The sequence below is a fragment of the Sinohyriopsis cumingii genome, chromosome 9 (assembly GCF_028554795.1).
Source record: "Sinohyriopsis cumingii isolate HCF-2022 chromosome 9, ASM2855479v2, whole genome shotgun sequence".
Taxonomy (NCBI): domain Eukaryota; kingdom Metazoa; phylum Mollusca; class Bivalvia; order Unionida; family Unionidae; genus Sinohyriopsis; species Sinohyriopsis cumingii.
The window spans coordinates 74,981,207-75,009,162 of NC_142969.1; the positions used below are offsets into that span (position 1 = coordinate 74,981,207).

General features: G+C 37.5%; 2 protein-coding genes across 3 annotated transcripts in view; both read left to right on the plus strand.

Moving 5' to 3' along the window:
- Positions 1 to 27,956, plus strand: part of LOC149792041 (transient receptor potential cation channel subfamily V member 3-like) — a 175,797-nt gene that overhangs the window by 23,155 nt on the left and 124,686 nt on the right. The gene's annotated exons all lie outside the window — the stretch shown is intronic.
- On the plus strand, positions 15,853 to 19,504 carry LOC149792042 (transient receptor potential cation channel subfamily V member 3-like). Its single transcript, XM_089969324.1, has 2 exons — positions 15,853 to 16,780; positions 17,709 to 19,504. Exons 1-2 carry the CDS (start codon positions 15,887 to 15,889, stop codon positions 19,179 to 19,181), a joined length of 2,367 nt encoding a protein of 788 aa, XP_089825450.1. The 5' UTR covers positions 15,853 to 15,886; the 3' UTR covers positions 19,182 to 19,504.

A 27,956-nucleotide genomic window follows, 5' to 3' on the forward strand; every position in this document is an offset into this window, starting at 1 on the left:
TCCATTATAATGGTTGAAAAACAGATGTCACCAGTATGCGTCTTTGTAGTCATATTATATCTACTCATATATAAAGAGACACATCGTTTTAATTTTTCTTTAGATTGATCCTAAATTTTAAAACAACCTATTATTTTACTGTACGCATTCTATCCATTACAATGGTTGAAAAACAGATATCACCAGTTAAAAAGAAAACAAAGTTCTGGGTTTGAGAGAAAACCTTGATATTTTGCTCAGATTTGCATGACAGGTACCTCACTTTACCAAATGGAAGCAAACTTGAAACAAGGTTTTACAGAGGTGTAATATAATGTTATTGATACCTTTATGGGGAGGGTATGTGATTGTGCATTTTATTCATGGCTCTTAAATTCTGCTTATTCAACGAAAACTAGGTCCGAATCAATCCGAAGTTGATGTTTCGCAGGTTCACAAATGCGGACACTGTGTTGTACAAATACAATGCGTTACCTCTATTACATTATTTATTCAATATTAGTTTAGACTGGGGTGGGGCGAAGAAATAGATATTGCTGAAAAACGAAGTCACTCATTGCGTTCGTGGAACGTTTGTGTGGTCTATTATATGATCGCGGAGTTCTTTCCATTTCGTTAAACATTAGCTTTACCTCTCCCCCCACATCAGAAGTATATCCCATTTGTGCCTTTTGCAAAGTATTGTTTATTTTCCTTTACAAAATTGTTGCGTCCTGGAACTGATTACGTGATAGCATCCACTCAGATTAATTTACTCACTATGTTGTAAACTAGTGCAGACGTTTCCTTACAAGACGACAACCTCTTTTCTTCACGTTTCTTATCGTTTCGGAGAAAAGGCCGTGAATGTCGCTGTAATATTCTACAACTGCAAATTATTCGGCATACACGATGCAGATGAGCGTCGTGATTTGGAGTGCAAATAACTTGCAATTTGCTGAGTTTCGTAAATACACAAACACAAACACAAATTCCGCTAAGTGTTGCCGAAAGTCTCAACCCACCCAAGATCGAAGAAAAATAATCAGCCCATTAAGGGCCGAAGATAAACCCAATCAGATTGACAAATATGTGTCATTAAAGGAATGTGTGAGAAATAAATAGTCCATTGAAAATGTACTTAACAAATACAGGAAATTTTTTAACTGGAACGTTTTCAGCATTCGGGATAGTGTTCCATACTTTCGACGCGTAATTTTTGAATTATATTCTTCAGATTTTTTTTTTCTTCTAAATAAGGTTTGTTTGTTCTCTGTTACTTACATTTATTCATTTTATCGAGTCTGAATGAATTTATGTGATTTGATAGTTCCTTCATTGTTTATATAAAACAATAATTGGGCATTACAAAATATTGGGTTTTTCATTTATTATATATTGCATTTCTAGACTTCATGAAAGTTAATTATAAAAAGTCCATAATTACTGTGGGTGAGGGATTTAACATGGAATATGGAATAACGGCAAAGTATTCTGACAGCACTTTGACCTAATGAAAATAACGCTGCTCTTTAAAGTGCGGTTCATAGACTGTGGACTTAGAATTGAATAGTACTAATATTAGTACCCAACACATACCTCATAGACTGCGGACATAGAATTGGATAGTACTAATATTCGTACCCCTAATCATACCTCACAGACTGCGTACTATAATTGAATAGTCTCATATCAATACCCCAACAATACCTCATAGACTGCAACATAGAATTGAGTATTACTAATAATAGTTCCCCATCTCATGCCTCGTAGACTGCGGACATATAATTGAATAATACTAGTATTATTACCCCTTCTCATACCTCATAGACTGTGGTCATATAATTTAAGTGATCAATTGAGTCTGAACAATTCGTTTTTATTTCACAATCATGCCCTGTGTATTGTATTAAATGCGTAGTGTTTTGTTAGGGTTGGTAGCACTGATGAGAGTGAAAAATACATGCTTTGCAAATCATAAAAATGCATATGGCTGACTTCCATATCTGTACCTAAGCACATATTGTACTGTATTAAAGATACAGATATATGCTTCAAAGAGGTGGCACCCGTATCAAAGTCTGAAGGACTCAGTTCACAAACACCGTTGACTTAATTTCGTTTTCCTTCCAAAAGTATAACAAAAGAGTACATGGAACCAAAATAAGCAACTATAATATAATTGACATATTTTGTCTGGGTTGTGTGGAAGTATTTGTTGGTATTGACGTTGAAGTGGACTGGTGACAAAATGTGGTGTACTAGCGTACTCAAGTCCGTCTTCGGTAGAACGGTTTCGATATTTGTACCACGCAAGGGAACATCAAGGAAAACATTGAGATAAATAGGGCAGATATCGGGTCTGGAATGGGAATAGTTTATAACCAAGGCGATACTGTCTTGTTGGCATTTATGCGCACCTTGCAGAAAAAATGCTCGCGGTCAATTTAGACTGTTTCGTTTTGGGTAAGGGAAAATATTATGTTAACAAGAATTAGTGTCGCGTGAAAAGGTAACAACTGCAAATTTGTAAACATTGAAGAGACGGTTTAACAAGTCTCCAGTGTGTCACAAAGAATGTTATTTTGTCTGTTCTCTTGTTGTTTTTGTTGTTTTTATGTCTCTTGTGTTTTTTAAATTTATATTTGCTTAAAATAAAATTCTTGTAATGATTCAGACGATGCACCTTAGTTTTCAGTTTCTTTTCTTTTTTGTCGACGATGTTAATTTGATCTATGTGATTTTAACTTCACTATTTCATATCATTACACTAAAGATGACTAACAGTATTGACAAATATGAAATCTTATGGGAATCGATGCTAAATAGTACGTCTCATTCCAGTCCTTATTAAGCTTGTTTAAAAATAACTGATGTCATGGAGGTTGAACAGGATGCGGAATCACGGGCTTCTGTCTAGTTACTACACAATTTCAATAAAACTTCGACATAATGGGTGAAAACTGCACATTACAATTTAATTTTCTACCGTTATTTCTTGAATAAATCCATCCTTATATTTAGCAAATTTCAAAAGGAGGACTGGGATGTGTAATTTTCTACTAAGTTTTTAACTCATGAAAAGATATTGTTAGAGAATCGACTGCATATCCGGATGTAAAAAAAACCAGATATTTATTTTTCTGCTGCTGCTAACTAACGTCTTTTCTTCGACAGAATGGGTGAAAACTGCACATTACAATTTAATTTTCTACCTTTATTCTTGAATAAATCCATCCTTATATTCAGAAAATTTCAAAGGGAAGACTGGGATGTGTAATTTTCTACTAAGTTTTTAACTCATGAAAAGATACTGTTAGAGAATCGACTGGATATCCGGATGTAAAAAAAAGCAGATATTTATTTTTTCTGCTGATGCTAACTAACGCCTTTTCTCTGAAATAAACTGTTTTGAATTATAGCTGCTATTTATAATTTATAGTGATTATTTAAATGTATATTAAAAATCGATAATAAAATAATCAAATCTCAAACTGAAGGATCTTGTGTGATGAAATTAAACGACGGACGTACGCACCTCAAACTGCATCAAACACATGGGTAAACTGAAATAGTGGAGTGAAATCGGTATTCTGGCTCACCTATCCCGCTACATGGTCAAGGTGAGTGAGAACCATCAAAGAACTCTACAAATGTGTGGTTCTGGCTCACCTGTGCTTGAAGTGGGGTTCTGGCTCACATTTCATCACCTGTGCTTGTCGGAGTGTTCTAGCTCACTGCGTGCGATATTGTCCATGGACGAATGTGTAAATACCATCTGTGGAGTATCGTTTATTGTCGATGGTGTATAGTCCTTTTTTGTTGATGAGTAGGGTGGTAAGTTGATGTCGTTGTGATCGTAAAATTCAAATGGAGTAGTATTGTACATGTCCCTGTAATGACTGTCTATAATCATCGATAGTGGCAATGTGACCGATCAAATGATTTTCGTGTGACATCTTTGGCTTTTTTTTTTCTTGATAATACCATAAATCGAGTGTGAGGCAAAACATTCTGAATTCTTTGATGGGTATGCAACAAGTTTCATCTTTGCACTTTCCTAGTTTATTTGTGCTGTCTTTAGAGAGAAATGGCTTGTTTCTGAATATTCGTTGAAGTCAAAGAGATGTCGATGTTATTAGAGATCTGCATAAATATCTTCAGTGTGAATTTATTAGTCGAGCGAGTCAGTATAGGTCATGAGTAGCTTGGCTTTATCTCCGTATTGCCATTTGATGATGTCTTAATGAAACTCTAGCATGAGCATTTTAGAGAGATCGAGAATGGCTGGACCGACGTAGATGGGTATATAGAGTATGTTATGTGTTTTTCTGGATTCGATAGGGATGAATTATTCGTCAAAGATTTTCATGCTAACGAAGGCATCGTTGGTTAAGAACTTATGTCCTCATCATGGGTTACTGACGATTTCGATTTGCTTTCTGCATCTGATGTTCTCAGTAGATTTTCCAAAGGCACTGTTGTTCATGAGTTTAAATAATATTTTAACGAACTCCGCGTTGGCTTAAGCTAGTTTTTGGGTATTGAAGTCGACGTAGAATTTCATCCATGGAGATTGTTTAAACTTAAGAGCTCCATCGACTTGTTTAAGAATAAGTCCGTGTTCAGAAACATGTTCGAGTAGTTAATAATGTATCTTGTAGCGTGTTTTGTGATTGAGAACAGTTACGATTATTTTATTTTGTAATCTCTGATTCCAAATTGTGTTTTTTTGGAATTGTTATGGAGAAGGCATCAATGGTGTGATGATGAATGGTTCAGCGTAGAAGGCATAATCGTTATTATCGTCATGAAGATGAAATGGATACTCCAGATCGACTTCGGAGATATAGAACCACAAATCATCCTGATATCCTGCTTATCTTTTATGGATGAATTGTTATCCGGTGATCCAGTGTAAATCACCTAAGTGAAGGGATTGCAACATGGTCCAGTCATACAGATTAGATGAACCAAGATAGAGGACGTATATTGATAATTGAGTAGGATCGTAGATGGACATGCATTTGTTATTAGAGACGGCGTGTTTTTGGCTGATGGTGCAGATGACTTCGAATCATGCGCTCAGTGAACATGAACATGTCTAGATCTTGGAAGAGTTCAAGTTACACTTTACTCTTTTTGCGAAGATCATCACGGATTGTCCTGGTGAGGTGAAATAACAGAGTAGATCGAGCTGATAATGATCTAGACACATGTGCCTGAACCTTTCGAAGACGTCATTGATTAGAAGCACGTCTGTCTTCAGGTACAGGTCGTGATAATTTCCGGGAGTGTGTCATCTGAGCTGCTTCTATAACTTATTCGCGTACTGATACTCTTCCTATATGATACTAGAAATATGTAAGTGCGAATAGAATGTCTACGAAGCTAGTAATGAAGTTTCATTGAATTTGGACCACGCATCGTAGGGAAAAATTCCTTTTCGTTGCAGGAGAAGAGTACGATCTCCAAATTGTTTTTTTTAGATGCGTAGACTTAGGACAGTTTTGCGCGAGTTCTTCGACTGAAGACTCCATAACCTGGACGGAACCGATGAATCGAAAGGGACCAATTGAAAACGACATGTATCTTTCGTGATTGTTGGGGATGCAATGCATTTGATGTTTGTCCCTACTTCAGCAAGAATGGTCTTGATTCGTAGATGGCTGAGTGCTGAGATGATGAAGTGTCCATCGTATCCTCGTAGATTATGAGCGATGAGTTGAAGGAAGTCTGGATCTTTGAATCGTAGATTACAATCCACGTGAACAACCCTTCGATAGTGACTAGTGACTTGACAGTGATCTCTGAATTGTTTATCATGAAGTTGAAAGTACTCTATGCAGATGTGGCACTGCAGTACCGCTTTATGCTGCATCGTTTGTGAGGAGGTGAAGGAAGTGTGTGGTGTTTAATTTTTTTTGAGCTTGCAGATGCGTTTCCATTCCATGGCGAGTTGCTAAAAGACCCAGACGATGCAGTCCTCTCTTCGTTGTTGTTAATAAGACGAAGACAGACGTTCATCTGCAGAGCAGTAGGTTATTATAGCCGATCGCACAAGGGATTTGCGTATATTCTTCTTGAGTAAAAAAGTGGATGGGATCTGGAGAAGGTCGTGCATTTTTTTCAGGATCGCTTCTTAGTCAAAGACGATGTAAAAGGTACGCGCATATTTTTTAAAGTGGTGTTCCAAATGTAATGTTCCCTCGCGTGTCATCTGTGCAGTTTGTAATTCTTGGCAGTATCCCGATGAGACGTGATCCAGTTGTCTTTCTGACTGAAGAAAGACTTGTAATCATCGATAGAAGAAATACACATAATTGTTATGCTGCGCGTATTGAGATCAATATAACCAGCTGAAGGCTTTGATGTACAACAAACAATAAAGACAATTAATGCTGCTTTGTGAGGCAGGTTTTGGAGATCGCCAGTGGATAGACCACGAACTGTTTATCGCCCGCATTCTTATCATCGCTTTCGAACACGTTGACGTAGAGTCCTTTCGTTGAGTGTTTCTAGTTTAAAGACGTCTTTGATTACTGCGGAAAAAGGTGATGCCGGTAGGTTTAACGGTATCACAATACAGCATGTACTTGGAGACTCGATCATCATTGTCCACATCGGATGTAGCGCGGAGAGGACATCCCACACGAGACAGTAGTCATCGCTGTTTTTGACATTAGTGCATGCTTTGGTAGCAAAGATTTGCTTGTGGTGTGGTACGTACCTACTTCCGCGTAACGGTGTATATTTGGAAGTTTGAAACGAGATACAAATGAATCAGGCAAAGATCCTCGCTGATCCTGACTTTTGATAATCTTCGATGCAACGTTGGCTAAAGGACCAGGCGATGTCAAAGATGTGACTGAAATCATCACTGCGATACACGATGAGTGATTTGACCCTGATCCACACGTCGATGCTTTTGTGTTCCTAGACCAGATAACGTTGAGAGAGACACAAAGTTTGATTGCTATATGTGTGTGCAGGTCTGCTTGGACAGTTGGGTATAGAATGCGCTGAAGGAGTGATGGGTCGACTCCTAGCTGAAGAATATGGGAATGATGAGTCCTTGGTCATCTACTCCGTACGCCTTTTCAGTACGTCTAGACGGTGGAAGACGCGTGATCTTATCACGTTGTCGTTGAACGGATGGTAGATCGAGTTAGAGTACTTTTGTCTCAATATAAACACGACGGGATCGGCAGAGGATGTCATGCTAAAGTCGAAGAAATGTGTCCTTTGGAGCGGTTTCCGGTGTGTGTTTTGTATTTATCTCACATTTGCTTTAGATAGTGCTGAGTTGTTAAGATCTCATTTTCTGCGATATCCTTGTAGTCGACGACGAGCTTTAAAGTTTTCCGGACTCGTTCAATGAACTCTTATAGAGCTGCATCTTATCTAGGATACGGTACCAGAGTACCCAACATCAACTGAGCGATGTACCTGAGTCAAAGAGGGATATCATTACGAAGGATGAATTATCTTCCGGATCCGATTATACAGGCAAATTTTTAGTCTATCCTTGCGATGATAGAGATTCTATATAATATTATCCTGTATTTTATTTCTTTAATTGCTTGTTCATCTTGTCATTTCTTTAACTGCTTGTTAATTGTCTCATTTCTATAATTTTACCAAAAATGTAATATATGTTATATAAAACCATGCCTCTGCGCGGAACACAGAAGGGTATGTAGTTATCCCAGGGTAGTACGGAAAAGTCCAACAAGTCCTGTACGAGACAGTATTGCGCTCAGCAATATGCTCTGATTAGGCGAGGAAGTCCAGGGATTAAACTCTTCTTTGGACGTCTTTAAGCAGTTTGAGGTCGACTCCAAGTGTGTCAGCGCAGTGGAGGACGAAACATTCGGGCGATTAAATATTACTACGAAAAAGCCAGAACTACCCAAAAATTCAAAAATTATTCAGAGCTATTCAACGGGTTTCTGGCTACGATTAAGCATGATGCAGTGCAAAGTGCATCTCGTGTTTAGACGATACGAGACTATTGAGGAATGAGAGGTTAGAAGCGTATGCACGAAATTCAGACACACGATGAGATTTAGCATGATCGGATATTCGATTTGCTTGTTTGTCCAATGAGTGAAAGCTACGATGGACGGCCATCGTTTCGTGTTTGAATCACATAGGGTCGTGGTTCACATCGGATATTTCATCCTTCATCCCAATGGAGATAAATCGGATAATCGGAGATGCAAGTTGGATATAAGGTCCGATAAGTCGCAAACAATAATTTCAAAAACATGTTTTCACAACTTTTGGTTCTAGTCGGAGAATCTGTACAGCAGCTTGATGAGTTCTTCTGAATGCATGTAGGAGATACAATGAATAAACAGGAATTCTCTGTCGTAGGTGATGCTGAGTGTGCCACTGTCATAGAGTTTTCTTGCTGATCTGCTTTGAGCAAGACGACATCGTGCCCTATGACCACGAATTAGGCGAGCTTAAGGTTCACGCTGAAAACAGTGCTGAAATGGTAGCAATTGACGATGGCCTCTTCGAGATCTTCATAATTTTCAACGATGACATATGTCAGATATCACATCTGATTTGATACGCTCTCAACCATCTCTACGTCTTCCATGGTTCTATACTGAGATAATTTTAAAATCTTTTTCAACATTTTTTCACTTAGACATCTAATTCAGTGCTGTCCATTTAGATGCTCATCATATTAAATCTTCACGATACCATCTCTGGATAAGTCTGATCGTTGCTCTTGCGTCCGTAAGGCCTGTCAACGCGATGCTTCCTGTGATTTGGTTAGCATCAGTTCGATGTTCACAGACACGTGATTCCGGTAGACCGTGGTGATGCAAGATCTTTGTTTCTTGATACATTATTGTTTCGACTTCGTTGATGGCGTTGGGTGGATAATCCATCAAAATAGCTACTACAGTGATTGTCCCTGTAAGTTCCCACATATTGCGTTTTAATAGCATTTCCAGGGCTGAGATTGCAAGGGTCGGAGTGGAGACAGGCGCGCCACTCCTCAAGAAATTCCTTATACGGCTTGTGCTCGGATCGCCTCTGTCAATTAAAATCCAGTTCATGGCTTTCGCGATTAGGTTAGCTTCTACGTCCGGCGAACCATATTTCCACTAAAAGAAGAAGAGGTGAGGGAGGGCCACTAGTGCCTTAAAACAGGTCACTTTAGGTAGATGGGACTATGGATGGTAGCTGATCTATGAGAAGGAAAACTCCGATTCCACACCACCGCCGCCTTGCGGTTACATCTCTTGACGGGAAAGGCTAAGGGAGCAAAACCCCGACAGAAAATCCGGAGTCGGAGTCCATAAAGCGATCTGACATTGGTTTCAACGTGTTTCCGGCAACACCTTCGACACCGTAGATGCCAAGTTCTATCGGTCTTCGTAGTTCTCTTTTATATACCACCTACGTGGAGAGGGGGATATGCTGGATGGGCAACAGCTGAGTTTCAATACCATCTTGTCCAGGCTTCGTGAATCAACTAGAGAGAAGGATTAAGCGTCATTGTAAGTCTACGGCGTAACACGGGAATCCTCAGTTTACCTGTTCTAAGTCCAAGCTCAAATGGTGTGAAACTTGGCGCCATGGGTTGCTTCAGACGGTCGGATAGATCACCATGTCTAACTTAACAGCTACCACCCGCCTCAAGCTGGGCAGCCTTCATTCAGTAAAGTGCTGCCCCTACATGGCCTGTCTGTTTCACTGGGTACGTGGAGCTTATATAAGCATCACGACAAGCGGGTTACAAACTCTGTATCAGGCATGACCCAGAGATGAAATAAGAATTCTCAAGTTATTTGTTTCGCAAGTTGGAACATCAAGACCATATATCATGGATTCCCGCTGTCTTCAGCAGATTGACGACATTCGTAAGACTGTCGTCATTGACAGATAACTCCCCGACTGAACGTCAACTTAACCTGCCTCCAGGCGACCCGACTGACCGACAGTGGCACCACCAGGCAAACCAACTACACGTTCGTTTGGCACGGGAAGCCTTCCGGCTAACTTTGGCAGCGCGGTGTCGGATTCGCTGTAAAGAACACGATAGATGATGCCTTTATTGAGCCTCTGTAATCAGGCAAAGAGAGTATCCTTTCCAACGCGTCGTCACCTAACTGTACTGAAAGCCTTCCCAGACCTGTTAGTCTAGCTTGTGCGACTGTTCCTAGGAGCCTAGTCATTCCGCCTAAAGTCCTCAAATACGGAAATCTGCACTGCCTCAGCCGAGTCTCGTACTCCTCTGCCTCTGCTAGTTGCTTGGACACATCCGGCAGGACACGTGGGACATCAACATTGTCACTATGTAAAAGAACAAAGGAGAACGTAGCGACTTAAACAACTACCGGACATCACCAACATAATCAGTGTTGGAAAGCCTTTCGCCCGCGTCCCCCTGGCACACCTGCAGATCAATGACTTCTGCGTTTGCCCATATTCCCAGTGTGGCTTCCGAAGGGGCAGTTCAATTGTAGACATTGTCATATCACTACGCCAGGTGCAGGATAAGTGTTGTGAGTAGCAGATTCCCCTCTACATCGCCTATAAAGAACTGATGAAGGCGTTTGACCTGGTTAGTAAGAGCAAATCCTTTGTGTTGCTGCAGAATATATGTTACCCCACACTACTGCTCGCTGTCGTCATTTAGTTCCCCACGAACATGCAGATCACAGTGTGCTTCAATGGCGAAACATCCGAGTCCTTCTCAGTCAGCAGCACAATGATGCAATGATGCGTCCTTGCGTCGACGTTCTTTGCCTTCTTCTCCCTGCTCATCCAGTACTCCTTCAAGGACTTCAGCGAGAGAATATGCATGAAAACCAGGGCTAACGGCATGCTGTTAAACATCACACTTCTCCTTGCCAAGAACAAACTCATATAGATTATCATCCGTGATTTGCTCTTTGCGGACTATGTAGATTAGACATCACATACGGAAGATGTACTCCAGCAGCTGGTTTGTCGCCTCTCTCACGCTTGTCAGGTGTTTGGACTGACCATTAATCTGAAGAAGACGAACGCCATAGCCCAGGACGCAGACTCGCATCCCACCATGGACATCTATTGGTACAACCTGGAAGTTGTTGAGAACGTCTCATACCTCGGGTCCACCATTTCCATCTTGCTCTCTATTGATTCTGAGGTGAACTCCAGGATTGCCAACTCAGCAGCAGTTTTCTCACGAATGAACCAGAGGGACTGGAACAACTCCAACCTCAATGTGGATATCACACTGAAAGTCCGCCAGGCCTGTGTGCTAAATACTCTCCTTTACATCAGCTATTCATTGGCTACCTTTGCGAGCCACCAGAAGGACCTCAACAGCTTCCACCTGATATGTATGTGGAGCATTCTGCACATCTAATGGCAGGACAAAGTGTTCAACACAAAAGTTCAGGAATGCGCCAACATGAAAAGATTTTATCCATTATCAGCGAACGGCGCCTTCGCTGGCACGACTACCTCAAGGGAATGGACCCAGGCAGCATTCCCAAGGACCTGCTATCCGGCGAGCTAGCAGAAGGGGCAGGACAGCCTCGACGGCCACGTCTTGGTTACAAAGATATCTGCACGAATGACATGAAGGCGGTCAACATCAACGTCAAGGTCTGAGGAAGCTGTGCCGACGAACATTCGACCTTGCGCTTAGCTGTCAAACATTGGTTTCAGAAAACCAGGAAAGTAAGAAACACAAACCTCGCTGCAAAGAGAACAATCATACTCAACAAGCACCAGCGATCATCAACAGCACGTGCAACAGCGATTGTCACTCTAGGGTCTGACTCTTCAGCCACTCGCAAAGGTATAGATAGAACACCCAACCGAAGATGGATGGATGCGGAGAAAAAGAAAAGAAAAAGTGCTTCCCAAAGAGTTGAAATGGCCGTTAGAAATCCCTTGAGTCGTTTCGGTTTTGTGACAAGTAGTGGGAAGTCCATACAACGTTTGGCGACGCTGAGACCGTTCCTGATCACTCTCGTAAAGGCTTTGACGAATTCACCTGCTCGATTAGCATAATTCGTTTGAATAGATTACCACATTTTAGCGCAAGCATGTCCTCAGACCTGCATCGAACATAAGAATGCCTAACTCCAACGCGTGCTCGAAGACAACGTGGAAGAAACATTCTTTCAACGCGGGTGAATTGTTTAAGCAGAAGATCTGTATAAATACGCAGGCAAACATTTTCAACCACGTAGATTAACCGACCTAGATGTATACAATATATAGTCAGCAGATCTCGTTGATGTGTGAGATTATATCGTTTACAACGGACGTTTCCATTATGTCATGACAGTCATCGATGTCCTTAATAAATATGTTTGAGTCATTCCTCTCAAAAAAGGAAGTTCCCTTAGAAGCACTTTATAAAATCAAAGCAACAGAGTGGTTGTGTGTGTATGTGTGTTGTAAGTATGAATGTGTATATTGTGTGAAATTATATTATCATATGCACTGGTACGACCGTCGAAACTACATTTTCCCAACGAGCTATGACATTATTATCATCGTCCTCATCGTGAAATGACTAGACAAATGACCATTGCAAAATTACATTTTACTCACATACTTACGAAGGCATCTGAAATGTATTACGTAATCCCAAATAACATCAATGATCGATAATTCAGCTGCGGAGAAAGGTGCTAAACAAGATTTGAAATAGCTACACAAGTTTTCAAAGCAAATGGAAAATGATTTTTGTTTTCTTATGACAATACTGAACTGATTTAAAATCTGCTTGCAAACTTACACACACACACACACACACACACACACACACACACATATATATATATATATATATATATATATATATATATATATATATATATATATATATATATATATATATATATATATATATATATATAAACTATTTTCCGTGATAGGAGGGATCAATGAAATAAATAAATGAAAGTTCAAGTCAGAAATCAAAGACAAAAAGAATTTTAAAAAATTGGGATACAGCCGCGAGTTTCAAAACCGTGACCTCTTGTTTGACAGGCATGACACCTACAGCCGCGAGTTTCAAAACCGTGACCTCTTGGTTGACAGGCATGACACATACAGCCGCGAGTTTCAAAACCGTGACCTCTTTGACAGGCATGAATACCTACAGCCGCGAGTTTCAAAACCGTGACCTCTTGTTTGACAGGCATGAATACCTACAGCCGCGAGTTTCAAAACCGTGACCTCTTGGTTGACAGGCATGACACATACAGCCGCGAGTTTCAAAACCGTGACCTCTTTGACAGGCATGACACTTACAGCCGCGAGTTTCAAACCGTGACCTCTTGTTTGACAGGCATGACACCTGCAGCCGCGAGTTTCAAAACCGTGACCTCTTGGTTGACAGACATGATACCTACAGCCGCGAGTTTCAAAACAGTGACCTCTTGTTTAACAGGCATGACACCTACAGCCGCGAGTTTCAAAACCGTGACCTATTGTTTGACAGGGATGACACATACACAATGTGGGCGTTTATATACCGCACTCCAGATTGGTTAAAGGCAACGTACTGTTATATGAACTGAATATTATTATTAGGTAGTATTATTTGACATGTATCATTATTAGCAGTAGGAGTATGTTACCAATACACAACGCTTTATTTAGCATTTCGCTATTTTGCAACAATCAAGAAAAAGATACAACTGTCCGCATGTGCTTATCTCTCTCTCTCTCTCTCTCTCTCTCTCTCGCAAAAATGTGCAGTACATTATTAGTAGAAATTGCTCCTAAATATAATTACTCAGTTGCAACTTATCTGTAATTGTCAAACGTTTTGTTAGGCAATGGAACATGTGTTCATACTTTGATGGATTAAGCGGTTGCTCAAAGTCACCGAGATCAGAAGACAATCGACATTTGATTGCTAGCTTCAGTGATTAGTGAATTAAACGGAGTTTCCAGGTCGTATTGTTTGTATCATCTGCAACGTTAATTGGAGTTTCCTCTGACATTCCTCACCCTAATATTTTATATTTAGACATTAATGTTGATGTGAAGGATCAGAGTATATTGCCTATTAGAAAGTTGGAATTCACCACCACAAAGCCTGGTTCATCACACAGAGGACTCATGTGAACGCATAAGTCACGTTATACAACAATCCCATCGTTGACATTTGCTCCATTCTTGACGAATCTGACCTTCTCCAAATTTCTGTGACTGAAACAGGTTTCTGGTCGTTCTTCTTCTAATATATAGTTTGATAGGTATGTGTCATTTCGTTCATTTGCAAACATTATGTGACATTCAATTAATATTTAAAGTTTTTAACAACATTGTTATTAGTTTTATTCTTGATATCATCTGAATACATGGATGCATATTGTGAGATTTGTTGAGCCATGAGGCTAGCAATTGCAATTGACAAGTATTTGGACAAACTGCATCAACGCTCTGGTTCCGTCTTGACTGTAAGCGGTTTGAAGACATAACGATTATAATGCTCTCAATTTGTTTTAATTTAACTCATTTTCCTATTAAGTGCATGCAGATGTGACTCTAGGCAATATCGATTATGTATGTCATGTTCGCTGGTAATCAGCTACCTTATTCAACCAGCTCATGTTTGCGGTTAATTCAAAACTTTTGTTTGATAGGCTATTGGCTGGGACCCTACACCTCAATATAAATGTCCTAATATAAAACATGGGATGGGAATGGTCATAGGAGACAAGATAACTAAACCGTAAGTGGTATCAATAGCGCAGAATACCTCCGGTATGGTTAAAACCACCTTGCTTTCGAATCCGACATGTTGGCACCTTAAGTTTTCACTGGAGAAAGAATTAAAATCAAATATAGAACGTTTGATCATCGATTGAGGTAATATACCTTTATATATACCATGCCTTGCCTTGCCTATCAAACAAAAGAAGTTCAATTTGCATACCTGGATCGGTCATTGCAGGGTGAGAACACTGCTTTAAAATGAATCACATCGCCGCTGAGCGCGAATGACAGGTGACCGCTGTTTACTTGACATTTGGAAACGGTTCACAATTAATACTTCCAGTTCAGTACCCACGAATGTAGTTCTAGTCTATTTTTAGAACATTGTTTCCTCTCTCATTTTGGAGGTGATAGAGTTTTATTTATGCATTTTTGGTAGGGATTTAAAGGTAAATGTTTATTCTTGATAATGTGAGCTCAGGGTATTGTTCTGTGTGTATGTCGGCCACAGTGCACAGTGAGTTAATAAGGCCTTGGTGATGATCCGGAAGAGAAATATGTGTTCTGTTTACATGCTGCTATGTTGACGTCCAGCATCTCAAAAAAGAGCAGGTCAACCTTTGACGAGACCTTCACCATGAAGTCATCTTTGAAGGTATTTTAGATTAACATATGATTTGTATTGATTGTCACACAGTGGAAAGGTCAGTACTGAGAAACAAATGTTGAGAAAAGATAGTAAAATTAATTGTGTTCTATGTCCATTTACATGGGAAATTACAATTTCTGTTTGTACTAGTTGATCACTGAACCCAGGTGACCGTAAGGATTGACTCTATATATGTATATATATGTGTATATATATATATATATATATATATATATATATATATATATATATATATATATATATATATATATATATATATATATATAACTGCCAATCGAAATCACCAAAATATTATTTACTAATTAGAACGCTAGCTACATGTACTCTATGTCCAAGAGAACACAATCTCTAGATCCTATGCTAAATTGGTTACAAAATTAAGACTTCATAATAAGCCAAAATTATTGGAACATATAGCCAGCCGATATTTACGATACATTGCTCATGTTCTCGTGTATCTATAACATAATATTTTGCAGGAAGACATCTATGAAAGTTAAACAGTAAAAGAAAATATACCATTTTAGCACGATGTTCCACGGATTTCCATTAAGTCAAGACAGAGAAGCTAAACTCTATGAAACCATTTTTAAATACATTCAAAGATTGGGAAACATTTCAGAAGGAGAAAATGTAAAAAAGAACGATTATTCAAAGTTTGAAAAGAAACTAGGTATGCTTGCAAAGTGCCAATCTTTTAAAGAAGGAAACGAGAACGATGAGTATGCTACAGTTTTGCATAAAGTGATAACCATGTTTAAACTAAGCACAAGTGAGCAGTATGACGCTAACGGGTGTGCTCAGGAAAGTGGCCATGAACTTGCCCAGGATTGTACTCAGGGGTATGCTCAGGAGCGAGTTCTTCACCATATAGTAACAACATACCCCGAGTTAGTATATTGCAACAGGGATAATTCTCGTAAATTTAGTGGCCAAACACCACTTCACATGGCCATCGCTAAGGAAAACAAAGTGCTAGTGGAAATGTTACTCAAGGCTGCAAGAGACAGCAAACTCAAGGCTCCAAGAAATAACAAACGAGATGAATACAATGTCAAAAACCTACTTTCAGAAAACGCCACTGGATTGTGGTTCAAGAACAACGTTATGATGGGTAAATTACCTCTGTCGATTGCCGTATTGACTAATAATCAGGCTATAGTGAAATTATTACTTGAACAGGAGGAAACTGACGTCTGCAAAGAAAACAGTGCCGGTGACAATATATGTCATTCTCTTCTGAATTACGTTCAAATCTTTCCTGATCGCGAAGACAAAGCAATAGAAATGATGCAGTTTATCAAGAAAGAGAAAAAGGACTGCTGGAAACAGTTGCTATTGATGGTGAACGAAAATAAAGAAACACCGCTTATACTTGCTGCAAAATATGGACAAGTAGAACTTTTCAAGTATATAATCGAAGAGGTAAAACAAATCCCAAATGGATTTCTCGTTATCTAAGTAACTTAATTTAAAAACAATCAAGAAACTAACGAATAACACATTAAGTCCAGTGTATATATATATATATATATATATATATATATATGTGTGTGTGTGTGTGTGTGTATGGTCATAACAGGAAGCTTTATGTAATATATTGTTTCCAATTTACAAAGACTACAAAGTCAAATATTTATGTTTTTCTCTGCATCTGCGATTGATGCATTCATTACATGTGTATTTTCGCTACTACCACATACCAATAGTACTTCAGTCATAAGAATAAATAGAGATCCATGAACCTCATATGGCATCTTGTGCATTGAGAGAATAAAATAAAATAGGTGAACATTTTATCACATAATATAAAATTGAGAAACTGAAAAAAATATGCAAATTAATATTTGCAAATAATTGTTTAAAACGTGACACGCACATTCACACAAATATATATATCTATCCATCCATCCATCCATCTATCTATCTATCTATCTATCTATCTATCTATCTATCTAATGCATTCCTTAACCAAAAAAAACCTACAATACTTGCTTACCTGTGTATTGTCGCTATTACCACTTAATAGTAGTACTTCAGTCCCAAAAATAGATACAGATCCTTGAAGTTTATTATGACATCTTGTGCACTGAGAATTTAAAATAAATAGGTGACATTTTTGTGACATAAAATTGAGAAACTGAAAGAAAAATGCAAAAGAATATTTGAAAAAAATTGTTGTAAACTTGACACGCACACACACATATACACACACACAAACACACAAACACATATATGTGTATTTCCTCTCCTAGTGCTATCATGAGAGATTTGACAGATCCACTCATTTGTTTCCCGTCCCGACATTTCTGCCAACTTTTATATAGAAAAGATTTATCGTCTCTTTCAACAGGGATATTGCACCACGGACGACTCGTCAGGGCTTTTTGACGTGAAGCTTTACGACATGACGGATATAGATCATCAGCTGAAAGAACACAAAAGGCAAGAAGATGAGAAAGAAAGGGAAGCGCATTTGAAACACAGCGCAATAAAAGCACCCCCAAGAGAGAGGATAATTATTGAGCCATCGGTTTTTGATTTGATTTTTCATCATTCTTATAAAACATCACTGAGATTCATGCAGATACGACCAATACAGTGGATGATAATCAAAAAATGGAGATTCTATCGTAAATTTCTCTGCATTTGTTTGCTATTCCACATCATAGTAATATCTGTCTTAACGGCCGCAGCTGTGGAGAGGGTGAAGAGTCAGGGAAAGGTAACCATCAATCAAGGCTTGGGTACATGGTTCCCTGCTATATATGCCATCATCATGATAATAATTTCGCCTCTCTACATATGGGCAGGGTGCTTTAAGATTGTGCAAATTTGCAGGCGACAATTTCAATTCACTATCAAGCCATTATTAAACCCATATGCAAATGCTATCTTTCAGGCTCTTTTCTTTCTATTTGCTCTGTGCATTATATCCGACTTTGGCGCAACATGGTCTACTGATTATAACAATATGCTTTTGATTATTGCAGTGGTTATTGGCTGGTATCTGTTGCTTTTCTTTCTGCGAGCCAACAGCTTTTTCTGCTTTTTCACCTCCTTGGTTCAAAGAATACTGTTACAAGATATTACACGCTTTGCACCTATCATAGCTCTCCAAATTGTGGCCTTTTCGACAGCAATGTTTATGCTCCTTCATAACCCTTTCAGTCCGAATACTGATAGTTATAGCAGCTGGGAAGGAATGCTTATGCTGACATTTAAAAGTTTTCTAGGCGTTGCTGATATCCCAATTTCCGATTCTAGTCAGTCTGTGTGGCTCTCAATAGTGTTTGTAGCTTTCATAATTATGACTACCATTCTCATGCTGAATGCACTCATCGCCATTCTTTCCTCCACGTGTACAGACCTTCTTCAAAACTTTACTCCTGACATGCACCTCCGTCTACAGCAACTGGCGGTCATCCTTTTCTTTGAGGGGCTTTTACCGAACAGATTTACCCACCAGTATGCCAAAATGGTAACGAGGGAGGTTGAAGTTGATACATACGACAGGCAAAGAAAAAAGTATAGAATCATGACGAGGCATCTGATGAGAATAGATGTCATCGACGATGATGTAATAGATGGCAAGTCCGAAGTAACTGCTTTAGAAAAACTGGCTAAATTTGTGTATGACAAGAACAGTGTGAGCAATAAGTCACCACAATCTTCTCTTCATGGTCAACCCAGTGGTACGCAGACATTACAGCGCAGTATGACAAGTACTAAAAGTACCATGGCAAAGACGGTTGAACATCTAGATGTGAAGAGGCATCTTGACATATACCATCATCCTCATGTCGGGCAACATCAAACTATTTAAGAAGCCTTAGCACTGACGGCCATTTTGCGACAATCAACGCCCATATCTCTTTTAACAAATTAGCGCCAATTAACAAAGCATCTGAGAATACGTGATATTTTTATTTATCAATTTGCTATAGTTATCAACTTTTCATAGTGATCCACTCGTCACAGTTGCAATCGTGTGTTTCTGTCAAATGGGAACATATTCATTTCACAGTACCTTGCCCGAGAGGACAACGATTTGAAAACGTTGTTCAAAAGTTAAAAATATATACCTCTTCTTTCCAACTTTCGTCAGTGTAATGAAAACATCATGGGCTAATCATTTTGAGCATTGTGTCATGTTTGAAAAAAATATACAATATTTAAGTTGAAAAAAGTTACATCAAATGCAAAACATGTATCTTAGATAATGTTAAGATGTATGTTCCTTTCAATGTCTTTCAATGTACGCGATACAATTTCCATCATAATACATGTAAATAGTACAAAACAAAATATTTGTGGATTGAATAGCTGATGACTGGATAATTTATATTTATAATTTAACTTAATAAGCAAAATTCATTTCATATAAGCACATCATAATATTGTTTTATGGCCGACCTTATTCTAGAATAAATTTCATGACTCTCCATCTTTCACTCCGTCCTTGCATTCATCACATAATTTCGTTAGCACAGCTACTCCCAAAGTTTATGGTGAGTTAGCATGTAAAGTATAACTAGTATTGACATAGACAGACGATGTGCAAATGGACAACCATGTACAGTGGTAACCATTCTTGACATAAACAGGCGATGTGCACATGGGCAACTCCCTTTGCTGTTGTAGCGTTTGCTAAGTTATTCTTGTGTTTGTCTTTTACAGGTGTAAAACGCAATCGCGTTAGCATATACAGCCTCCCAGATGCATTTGCTGTCATGAAATTTGTTAAATAATACAGTGTTTATATTGTCAAATCATTGTTCCTACATGTATGAGGTTTGTTCTTGCTGTCTAGCCCCTAGATGTTGAGTATGATATATTAATGTGAACTCAGCGGGTCTCAAATTTAAATGGAAATCCATGAAACGTTGTTAATGCTATTACTATCATGTAAAAGTGTTCATATTGACTAATCATTGTGCCGCTGTTTGTTAGCTTATTTTTATTTTGATTTGGTACTTGATACAGGATATCAAACTTGTGAACACAAATAGACAGTGTTTAACTGATTGGCTTGACACTTTGTATATGTTATGGAAAACCACTTTTCTCACACTCTGTTACATGTATTGCCTTTTGCGGCTGAATGCGGGTTAGGACAGGATCTTGTGAATCCATGTTGCCTTGTAGCTTTTGTTGAATGCTCTGAAACCGTGTGCTTGATATGGTCACCTTCTCCAGATGTACATATTGAGAAATGTAGTTGATCAGTTGTGCTTTGTGAGAGTTATCACCCTTTCAGTTAATTCCATGATGGAATGAAACTTGTGAAAGCAGCTACTCTTGTAGTTTTTCGTATATTGCCGTGAATTGTAGAACATATGTTTGCCGTCCTCAGTAATTCATGCTGATCAATAATGTTACTCGCACTATCTTCAGAAATGTTTTCATTTTATGCTGTTGTTTGTATTTGATTAATTTTATATATTCATCCACAATTACTCATCATTCCTATAGTTTCAATTTTCTCATCATTCATCTTGGATCAAATTTTTCACAAGTTATCTCGTTTCAGTTTCATCATCATTCCTCTAGGTCAAATTATTCATCACCTATCTATTTGCCTTTACTCACCATTCCACTAAGTTTAGGTTGCAACGTATTACATTAGTTATCGCGTATGCGACTGTCTGTGCTCAAGGGCTGATGATACAAGGAATAAGTTCATAGCTCTTCTAATCTGCTACTATAATTTATTTTAAAGCAAATGGAAAAATTGGGGTTTTGCCAAATAAATTCACGTGAACGCCTCTTAAAATATTATAAATAACAAATGCACCAATCGTCTTATCAAGAATGTATAAAACCCCGACAACGCAAAATCATGTGTTTCAATAATGTTTATTTTGAAAGACCACATTAACCGCTCCTGGCTGACACTGGTGGTAAGGATTAAAACCCTAGCCAAATTGGTTGAGAATTCACCATCTTGAGCACAGAGCCAACGCATAAACCTTCTCAGTTAGTTACATCTTATAAAGTATATAGACTGTTTCTGCTGATACGTATATAAACATGAAACAGATTACAGTAATTATTTTTCTTTTTACTATTAGTTTGTTTTGTAAACAATAATTTTATGTGATAAATGCTATCATGCCTATTAATAATTTTACATTTACAATAATTAAACAATCGATGACATAGCTTGTTCGAATCAATTCAATAATTTGGTTATTTGAATATGTGGTTTACATGTTATTTGTTAAACTATATCCATCAACATCAACGAGAAATTCTACACAGCATTATTTGTACAATTTAGTGTAATTCAGAGTAATTTTTAAATAAAATGTATAAATAAAATGTTCTCCTCCTCTTTCCTTATACATATTTCAAACTCTTTAGAAACTACTGCAGTTTTGGCAAAGTCGCATCATCATATATAATGTTTAAGTAAACTGAATATTTTCATCTCCCGTAACCATGATATGATATTTCTGTTATTGTTTGCATTGAATAGGGACAAACATTTCAAGGAGTCAGCGGCTATAAACATTATCTCTACACTGATATTCACACTAGACTGTACACTTTATTTGAAAGAAGAAAGACAAAATCTACTTATTTATACATACAAAGGCATATGCATCCGACACAAAGGACTAAGATAATAATAACTTTTTAGATTTTTCTTGTAATAGTTATCTCCAATGTAGAGCTAGAATCCTTTTTAGTTGGAAATATCAGATTTAGACGAATGAAGCATAACTTAGTTAGACTATGTTTCTCTTTCTGGGAACACTACATCCAATATATTTTTATAAAGCACATTGCTGTGCATATTTAGGGTAATTATTATATTTAAATATCTCTAGAAATCTTAAGTCTTATAGTGACCCGATACGCCAACTCGTTCATGCAACATGCTAACTGTCAATGTTGCCAGTCGGATGATTATGTAAGCCACTGATACTTATTGATTTGATATAAAGTTCAATCTTGAGACATTCAATACTAAACACGATTTAAGGGAGTTTACTTTCAAACAAAAGAAGCAGTTTGCATTGAATAGGAACAAACATTTCAAAGAGTGAGAGGCTATAAACATTACCTCTGCACTGATATTCACAAGAATCAGTTAGCCTAGTAATTTAAACTGTAAATGAATAAAAAGACGAAACTGGCATCTATGTAAAACTGTCTGTCTTTGTAAGCGACGTCCATTACACAATAGTCGTTAAGCCACATGTGGTTAGTGCGTCAACCTCTGATGCGGGAAGTCGCAGGCACGAACTCAAGCCAATTTCTTATATAAATGGTATTTGCAGCGCCTCGCTAGTTACTTAGCATTACGAAGTTAGTGTTAGGGCTGGTCTCTCTGGTGTCAGGATAATGTGAATGGGTGGTACATGATGACATATATCTGGTACATGATGCCTCAGTGCTAGGCATCACTATAAATGGCCACAATGCAGACGTCATAGCGGTATGACTGAACAATATTATTAAAGGTTAGTTAAAATTCAAAATCAAACACACACACACACACACACACACACACACTGTTCATTTAGTTTTGATGACTGTGATTGCAATTGGTAGGAAGGCAATGTCTGCATAGTTAATGTTGATACACGTGAATAATTACATAATCCAATCCTGAATCCGCTCCATATATCTGACCCAGCACTTGCCTGGCCGGTATTTGTTTTCAAATGCATATACATTTGCACTGCCTCAGTATAATATAACATAGGGAAATATTATGCATTTTAATTTCCCATTTTGCATTTGATTTTAAAATTGCATTATTATTGTACAGACTGTGGTGTTCATTCTTAAAAAAGTGCTTTTCATATATGCAGAAGCCTATAATTATATTCTTTAGAACGTGACATTTCGAAAGTGCTTACTTCTGAAGTCTTATGGCAAGGTCCAGCAGCTCTTCCATGACATTCAGCTATTAGATTGTGAATCTCTTTGTATTTAGAAGGCGGATCACACATGAAGTAACACTGTCGCATGTACGCGAGAAAGAACGGTACGATATTCGAATGCAGAGACATCTTTGTAAATTACTCCCACAAAATAGTAATATAGAGTAAGATACACTATAACACAACCGAGTATTAGTCTATGTGTCATTTGAAATAATTCATGAATGATTTATATTCATAAAATAGTGATGTTCTATATATATATATATATATATATATATATATATATATATATATATATATATATATATATATATATATATATATATATATATATATATATATATATCTATATATATCTATATATATACATATATATCTATATATATCTATATATATATATATATATATATATATATATATATATATATATATATATATATATATATATATATATATATATATATATATATATATATATATATATATATACGTTGGTCGGGGCAGTCTTCCAATCCGAATTAGAAATTGCATGAAAAGGTATCGTAATCTGCAGAGTAGAACTAAACCGGATCTGGTCTGAATTACAACATCCCTCTCTCTCTCTCGCTCTTTCTTTCTTTCTCTCTATCTCTCTCTCTCTCTCTTTCTCTCTCTCCCTCCTTCTCTCTCTCTCTCTTGTATAGATTATATTTGTTATCAAATGTCATAGAAGACATTTGATTAATTCATCAAATCACATAATATTGTGCTATGGACGCAACGGCTGACCTTTAACCTGGTGAGAAACTGTATCCACTCTGCATCTATGCATTATTTCGATAACACATGAAAAGGAGAAACATATAAATTTGCAAACTTCATCTTTCATTATTGCAGATAAGGACGATATGATTCCAAAAATACGTCCAATTGAAAATCCTGCATTAATAATGAATTCTTAAAGCTCGAATCAGCCCAAATGTTCTAATTACTTGTGACAGAATTGTTACAGTCTGTCTTTCATTTCACATTCTAGTATATGCTTAGTGTTCAACCTTACGAATGTCTGTCTGTTCGATTTAGAATACATACTCTCTTTACCTGTGCGTGTGTGTGTGTGTGTGTGTGTGTGTGTAAGCTTAAAGTCTTTGAAAAGGAAAGTACTGTAATTAAGCCACACGAATCTGAAGTTAATAATAAGGTCCGTTACAAAAATGTATTTCTAATACTTTTTTCGTCAAAGCGATAGAAGACAGTGGGTCGATTATTCTGTGACATGAACAATAGCTACGCGGGTAAACTATTATACCATTGGCTGAAATGAATGTCTGTATATTAACTGGGACACTTCCTATCCTATGCATTCCACAAGCATGTCAAGTTACAGTTACGAGCAACTCTCATTTTCCTCCGTTCCCATGCAAGGAATAATACTTATATTGGGTGCACATGGTAGATGATAGTTATTATATTTTGTTTTCTCATTCACTTTTCCTCTACTTCATTTTGTCTTTGTTCCTATTTCTGACCGTATTATATTTTTTAAGTCCACCAAGCAGATCACGTATGTCTTCTATGACATTTCCTAACAAAACATTCCCAAAGAGTTTTTGATTACTTCGTATTTCTTTAAATATTTATTTCATTTTATAAATGATATGTTCAAATTATAGTCTGTGAAGATATATATATATATATATATATATATATATATATATATATATATATATATATATATATATATATATATATATATGAGTGAGAAACTGTGTACTAGTGTATATATTATGCAATTATTTATTTACTTTGCTTATTATTTATTGATATCTTACTGTCATCTTACATCAAAACGTAACTTTTGACAAAACTGGCACTTTTTGTACATGTGTACTTCCATCATATTGCTTTCACAACGGCAATATCAATAAAAGAATGACAGGCACATAAAATAAAACCTCTAAAGTTGGAAGTTGGATTTTTTTGTGAACTGCATTGTGTGGTACTGAGCAGTAATAGTTTGTCTTTCCTTGTCTGACCTGTCATTTTGTAATAACATCGACCTTGAATAATCTTTGACTGCTCGTGAAAAGGTAAAACCTGACAAACGGGATCCATCTCGATCACGTAATAAAATTGTAAGTTTACTGAAAGTTTGAAAATGTGGAAGAATTTTCCTCCTTCATATACAATCATTTGTAAAGATTAATGGAAAAGACATATTTTTGCTAAGACCATAAATCTAGTATGTCCTCTGCTAGGTTTATTGATCGCATTTTCTTCAATTAGATCCAATCAAAAGAAGAACGTAACTTAGAGTGTTTTTAATGAATACATAACCATCTTGCATGGATTCCGATTAGGAGTAAACTTTCTAAAAGTTGTATACCTGTTTGATGTGACACATACAAGGGAAATAACGTTTTACAAAGGGAGGCAAACTGGAAACTTCAAGGGAACTGACATAAACCTTTATTTCATCCCACTAAATACGATTAGGAACATTGTTATATCCAAAATACTGAGGCTTGGCCCCATTTATATTAGTCAATAAGACTTTCATAGCACGTGTTCGTTGTTTGTCGCAGATCTCTAATTAGAGGGAAATAGCACCATTCGACCTCTTTGGGCCGAACATACTATCGACACAGGTCGTATGATAGTACGAACCGATATTGTTTTAGCAGCAGGGAGGGCGAACAGACCAATGGTCGAAAAACGTCCAAACGTCGACAATAAGCCTTCCTACAAATGATCGGGGAAAAAGAAAAGCGTCGACAGATTTAAAACAAAGCGTCGACACTTTACTGAGAGAGTTTCTCTGGAATATTTCTAATTAATATTACTCAATTGTCGTTGGTGATTTTGTCTAATTTATTATGCACGTTATTTACGCAATTACGTCAACTTAAGGTCGCGCCCTCCCTGCTGCTATTAATTTATCCAAATATCTTATCAAGACCTACACGATATCGGGATTTAGGATCATATAAATTTATTGTTATAAATCCACGCGGAGTAGCTTGCGCTCATGAAAAGAAATTTCTAAATTTAATTATATCCATATCTCCGCTACCCCAAGTTTGATGAATATTACGCAACGTATGTGTGTCTACGCCATTAAACACAACTAAAACATTACAGTTATCCCTGATTACTTTCGGAATCTGTCCGTATCGCTGAGTAACATATATCACATCAGTGCTTTTATGTCTTCCTCGAGAAAATAGTCTAGCTGGATTTGATTGTTTGTCTAGCATCACATCATCGTATACGACTAAATTATTAATAGATGATCTACAGATGGTGCTTCAACAATATCGGTTATAAATTTAATGACATCGTCATCCAGTAATCGCGCATTTTCATTAAAATTTTTAAGCACATCGTAGCATCTCTGATCATCAACTGATGGTGCTACCAAATACAACTTATCCCATTTCAACCATCTCATTATTAAATTAAGCAGTAATTGCGTCTTACCTGATCCAGATGGACCTATTATTATCATCCTAATCGAGTTCGGTAACGCTGGATGATGCTTGACCGGTTCTTGTTTCCTTGTCGCTGAGAAATCAATTATATCCATGTTATATATAAAATAATTATGGATCTATATTGTGTTAAATGTAGAGCACGTACTCCTACAATCGACATAACAACGGTCAAAACAAAAAATAATAGATCGGCACTTACTGGTAAGTGTGGACGTTGTGGTACAAAGAAATTTAAATTTATTCCTGATGATAAACAACCAAAATCAGATATTATTTAAAAAAGGGAGTCAGAAAGCGAGTAGGTGATATTGCAGGCAAGTTAACAAAATTACCAGGAACTCCGTGGGCTAAATACCCAGGAGAAAAACATCTACCAGGATATAATTATTGTGGTCCTGGTACTCGACTTGATATCAGACTTGACAATCAGGATCAACCAAAACCACGTGTGTATCCAATAAACGCTATTGATACGGCGTGTCATGTTCATGATGTATCGTATAAAAGTGAAGATCTACAAGACAGACATATTGCAGATGTGAAATTAATTCATGCGTTAAATTCTATAAAAAAAAAAAAAATGTAAGAGAATCATTGGCTAATTAGTTAGTACCATCCGTGATGAAAGGTAAATTAGCGCTAGGTGCTGGTAATTAAATATAAATGGAGTCGATTTATTATTCCCCAAGAGGATACTGGAAAGGTAATGCAGCAATTAGTAAACTCGCCGATGCAACAAAGGTCACACGTGTTACCGCTAAAAAATGGTTATCTAAACAGGCAATACGGCAAATTTACCTACCACCACCGAAACAAAATCAGTACGTGTATTTCGATGTCAGCGTCCCTAATGAAGTTCATCAAGCTGATATTCTGTTTTTACCGCATGATACTGTACGTAGAAAAACGTGTAAATACGCGTTAACCGTTCTTGATGTTGCAAGTAGATGTAAAGATGCACAACCGCTATCAACTAAAACAGCATCTGAAGTAGCTTCTGCGTTTGAACGAATTTAACAACGTGAACCCGGACCACAAGGTGGTCTACAATGGCCACAGCTGCTACAGGTTGATCCTGGCAAAGAATTTCTTGGTCCAGTATCATCGCTGATGAAGCAACATAATGTTACCATCAGACGAGGACACACTGCAATGCATCGTGATCAGGGAATTGTTGAACGATTTACTTGTTGAGCGGTTATTTGGATATCAGTGTGCGAAGGAATT